Source organism: Eimeria necatrix, genomic scaffold (genome assembly GCF_000499385.1).
Source record: "Eimeria necatrix Houghton genomic scaffold, Enh_scaff814, whole genome shotgun sequence".
NCBI classification, from domain to species: domain Eukaryota; phylum Apicomplexa; class Conoidasida; order Eucoccidiorida; family Eimeriidae; genus Eimeria; species Eimeria necatrix.
Window position 1 is genome coordinate 1 of NW_013654630.1, and position 5000 is coordinate 5000.

Sequence of the window (5000 nt, forward strand, 5' to 3'; positions counted from 1 at the left end):
AGCAGCAGCAGCAGCGGCAGCAGCGGCAGCAGCGGCAGCAGCGGGACGTCAGGGGGAGCTGCACGGCTAGACGCTCTCAGTAAGGCAGCAGCAGCAGCAGCAGCCGGCGCATCTGCTGAGAGGCCCCCAAAGCAGCAGCAGCAACAGCAGCAGCAGCAGCAGCACAGCAGCAGCAGCAGCAGCAGCAGCAGCAGCAGCAGCACCTGGCTGCCTTGGCAAAGACCGCATGCAGGGCGTGGGGGTCTTGAACTGCCCCCACAAAGTTGAGCCTGGGGTGCAGCAGCAGCAGCTGCAGCAGGAAGGAGGGGCCCCCCAGGGTACTGGGCCCCAGCAGCCACAAAGCCAGGGGGCCCCCCGCAGCAAAGTTGAGCCACTGGGGCCCCTCGGGGGGCGGCAGCAGCCGCTTCAGGGGCCTGCGAAAGCCATGCAGCAGCAGGTTTGCTGCTGCTGCTGCTGCTGCTGCTGCTGCTGCTGCTGCTGCTGCTGTGTGGCTGTGCGTGTGCGCGTGCTTGTGCTGCTGCTGTTGCCTGTTGCTTCTGCTGCTGCTACTGCTGCTGCTGCTGCCGCAGCGTCTACTGCTGCTGCTACTGCCTCTGCTGCTGCAGCGTCTTCTGCTGCTGCTGCTGCTCTCCCTGCTGCTGCTGCTGCTGCTGCTGCTCTTGGGGGCCCTTACCTGCGGGAAGTGAAGACAACTCCTGGGGGATTCCAAATGTGCCAGAGGGCCCCTGCTGCCAGCTGCTTTGCTGCTTCCTGCTGCTGCTGCTGCAGCAGCAGCAGCAGCTCAGCCTCTCGCCGCCTCCAGAACCCAATAAATCTTAAAGCGCCCACAGCCCGGGGGGCCCCTGGGGGCCCTAAAGGGGCCCCCAAAGAACCCAGGGGGGCCCCCAGGGGGCCCCCCAAAGGGGCCTCCAGGGGGGCCCCAAGAAGGGCCCCCCGAGGGGCCCCTGGGGCCCCCACCTGCCTCTGAGGGCCCCTCTTTAGGGCCCCACTGGGGCGCAAGGGGGCCCCCTGGGGGCCCCCTAAGGGCCCCGAAAGAACGTTCCCAGGGGCCCCCAAAGAGGGTACTTCTGGGGGCCCCTTCAGGGCCTCCCAGAGGGGCCCTCCGGGGGGGCCCCCAAAGAGGGTACTTCTGTGGGGGGCCCCCAAAAGTCCCTGAAGTCTCCTCAAGAGGGGAGCGGGGGGGCCCCCCGGGGGGCCCCCCATTATTGCTCTCATATAAGGAGCTTTGGGGGCTCCCAAGGTTCTGTTTATCCTGTGGGGCCTCCGGGGGCCCCCAGGCTTTAGCTTTGGGGGCCCCCAGCTGCTGGGGGGGCCCCCGGGGGGCCCCAGGTGAACAGGGTACTGGGGCCCTTGGGGGCCCCCCTGAAGACTGTGTTAGACTGGCTTGAGAAGATATTTGTTATTTAAAATAAGTTAATCAAGATAAAATGGGTACAAAGAGAAGGGGGGGCCCTCAAGGGGCCCCCTGGGGGCCCCCGGGGGCCCCCTGGAGCCCCCCGAGTCTTGGGGGCCCCCAGTGGGTAGGGGCCCCTAGGACCCTCTTGCGTCATTGGGGCTTAAATATACTTATTTGGTCCAGAATTTGAGTTTTTAATTTATTAATTTAAATAATTTAAATAAATATATTTACAAATATGCCATTATTAGCTAAATTGGTAAAAAAATGGGCCATCAGGGGGCCCCCAGGGCCCCCATAGGGGCCCTCAGACGCACATGTGCTGCTGCTTGGGGGCCCCCTCGCTGCTGCTGCTGATGGGGGGCCCCCTGGCTGCTGCTGCTAGGGGCCCCCTAATTGCTGCTGCTGTGGGGCCCCCCAACTGCTGCTGCTGCGGTCCCCCTAGCTGCTGCTGCTGGGGGCCCCCTTGCTGCTGCTGCTGGGGGGCCCCCTTGCTGCTGCTGCTGGGGGGCCCCCTTGCTGCTGCTGCTGGGGGGCCCCCTTGCTGCTGCTGCTGGGGGCCCTAGTACCCAAGCCAGCCCTCAGAATGGGCCCCTGTGGGGGCCCCTCTCTTTTGTTTTCTGTGTCGCCATTTATGGACTCAGCAAAAATTTGATTTAAATAATGAAAAAAGAGAAAAAACTTTTAGCTGGGGGGCCCTTGGGGGGCCCCCCAGGCCCTTTGGGGGACCCCCAGGCCCTTGGGGGGCCCCCCAGGCCCTTGGGGGGCCCTCGAGGCCCCTGGGGGGCCCCTCAAGACCCTAGCGAGGCCCTTGAAGGGGCCCACTTAAGGGCCCCTAAGGGTACTCACAAGAGGGCCCCCAAATGAGCTGTTATGGGGGCCCTCAGGGGCCCCCAAGGGGCCCCCGATAGGCCCTTGAGGGCCCCTTAGGGCCCCCATAACAGCTCTTTTGGGGGTTTAGGGTTTAGCGCTAAGAAAATGGGGGCCCCAGTGGGGGGTGGGGGCCCCCCTTGAGTTGTCGGAGTCTCATGGGGCCCCCTTAGGGGCCCCCTTGTGTTGTTTCGAAAGCCTAGGGGCCCCTGTAGGGGCCCCTAGATCCTACAGGGGCCCCTAGACCCTACAGGGGCCCCTCTGCATTGAATATGGGGCCTAGGGGCCCCTTGGGGGGCCCCTATGTGTTGGCTTGAAGGGTTGGGGGGCCCCTCGTAGGGGCCCCCAAACCCTCTCTGAACCCTAAACCCTAATTTGTAAACCTCTAAGGGGCCCCAAAACGTTAACTCCATGGTCTGGGGCCCCCCTTTTTAATACTGTCCCAAAAAGCCCAAAATAGAGTTCCTCTCGGACTGGGGGGCCCCCTAGCAGGGGGCCCCAAGGGGGCCCCCTGGGGGCCCAAAAGGGGCCCCCAGGGGGCCCCTGCAGCGAGCCCTACAGGGGACCCCCTTGGGGGCCCCTTCTTATGGGGCCCGCCTTACTTGGGGGTCTCCAAAGGGCCCCCAGACTGTTCAGGGGGCCCCTGAGGGGCCCCCAAACTAGGTGGGTCTGGCAGGGGGGCCCCCTCAGTTGCTTGGGGGCCCCTGGGGGCCCCCTTACTTGCTTGGGGGCCCCTGGGGGCCCCCTCACTTGCTTGGGGGCCCCTGGGGGCCCCCGCCTCTGCTGCGAGGAGGGCTTTGCCCATGAAGTCCACCTCTTGCCGCATGAGCTCCTCCCCCATCATCTGCAAACAAACCCTAAACCCTAAACCCTAAACCCTAAACCCTAAACCCTAAACCCTAAAGCGAGCCACACCCTTTTCCCTGCGCCAGCTCTCGCTCTCTCTAGTAGCGACCCCAAACCCTAAACCCGAAACCCTGAACCCCAAACCCTAAACCCTAAACCCTAAACCCCAAACCCTAAACCCCAAACCCTAAACCCCAAACCCTAAACCCTAAACCCTAAACCCTACAATGGCCAAAGCAATGCAGTCCGCCTGGGCCCCTGCAATTTCTGCTTTTAAATGCTCAAGACTTTCTTCCAAGTTGTCTGTTCTCAACATATCCTGAAATAAAAAAAATAAAATTAAATTAAAAAATTAAAAAAGAAAAAAGAAAAAAGAAAAAGACTAAAAGAAAACAAAGAAGATAAGAGACAGAGAGGAGATTAAAAGAGACAAAAGAAAATAAAAAAGAAATAAAAAAAAATAAAAAGAAATAAAAAAAAGAATAAAGGAATAAATAAAGAAAAATAAAAATAAAAATGAAATAAAATGTTAAATAAAAAGCCTCACCTCTTCCATTAAGACAGTCACAAGATCTTCAAACTTTTTGTCTTCTGCTGCTTTTGCTGCTTTGGGGTCCTGCTGCTGCTGCTGCTGCTGCTGCTGCTGCTGCTGCTGCACTTGCGGCAGCAGCAAGTCCTGCAGCTTCTGCAGCTCCAGCAACCTGCGCATTCAGACACCCACTTTCGCTTTCTTAAAAGCAGCTAGCTAGCCAGCTGGCTAGCTAGCTAGCTGGGTAGCTAGCTACCTAGCTAGCTGTTAGCTAGCTGGGTAGATAGCTAGAAGCCAGCTGAGTGGCTAGCTAGCTAAAAGATAGCTAGCTGGCTAGCTAGCTATCTGCTAGCAAGCTAGCTGCTAGCTAGCGATTTGCTAGCTAGCTAGCTGCTAGCTAGCTAGCAGATAGTTAGCTAGCTGCTAGCTAGATGGCTAGCTAGCTACCTGGCTAGCTAGCTAGCCAGCAGATTAGGTATTTGGCTAGCTAGCTGCCTGGTTAGCTAGCTAGGCTAGTGCCTTGCTGGCCCAAAACCGTAAACCCTAAACCCTAAACCCTAAACCCTAAACCCTAAACCCTTACCAGACAGAGAGAAGGCCGAATGACCTAAACCTGTCCTGCAGCTGCTCCACAAGGTCTTCCAGCTGCTGCTGCAGCTCAGCTGGCAGCGACGCCTCCTGCAGCAGCAGCAGCAGCAGCAGCAGCGCCAGCAGCAGTTGCAGCAGCGGCAGCACTTGCAGCAGAAGCAAAGGCTGGCAGCAGCAGCAGCAGCAGCAGCAGTTACTGTGGAAGCAGCAGAAGCAGTAGCAGCATTTGCAGCAACAGCAGCAGAAGCAGCAGCGGCAGCACTCGCAGCAGCAGCAGCGGCCTTTCCAGCCGAAGCAGCAGCAGCAGCAGCAGCAGCAGCAGTAGCAGCAGCAGCAGCAGCAGCAGCAGCAGCATTCTGTGGCTGCTGGACCTTAAAAATTTTTGCTGCGAAGTCTTTTGGCCTAAATTCCTCCCACCGATCGTAGCCGCCCCTGCAGCGCAAGCCAAACCCTAAACCCTAAACCCTAAACCCTAAACCCTAAACCCTAAACCCTAAATCCTAAACCCTAAACCCTAAAGGCTAAGCACTAGGCCCTAAACCCTGAATTGCACCAGCAGCTGCTGCTGGCTGCAAAGCCCAGTACAAACGGGTTGCTGCAGCTGCTGCTGGACTTGCTGCCACAGTTGCTGCTGCTGCTGCTGCTGCTGCTGCTGTTTTTTCTGCTGCTGCTATCATGACATCTCCTGCTGCAGCCTCTCCTGCTTGTACACCGCTATCAGTGCTGTCGCTGCTGCTGCTGCTGCTGCTGCTGCTGCTGCTACTATAGCTG

At 58.9% G+C, this 5000-nt stretch overlaps 1 protein-coding gene across 1 annotated transcript in view; it reads right to left on the reverse strand.

Moving 5' to 3' along the window:
• Positions 1-2864: 2864 nt before the first annotated feature.
• ENH_00077710 (hypothetical protein, conserved) overlaps positions 2865-5000 on the reverse strand; it is a gene marked incomplete at both ends in the record, with an annotated part of 6720 nt that continues 4584 nt past the window's right edge. The window contains 6 exons of the mRNA XM_013583082.1: positions 2865-3110; positions 3339-3431; positions 3660-3813; positions 4225-4319; positions 4601-4661; positions 4910-5000. The exon at positions 4910-5000 is cut by the window's right edge and continues 212 nt beyond it. Coding sequence (XP_013438536.1) covers positions 2865-3110; positions 3339-3431; positions 3660-3813; positions 4225-4319; positions 4601-4661; positions 4910-5000 — 740 coding nt within the window. The remainder of the gene's footprint in view (positions 3111-3338; positions 3432-3659; positions 3814-4224; positions 4320-4600; positions 4662-4909) is intronic.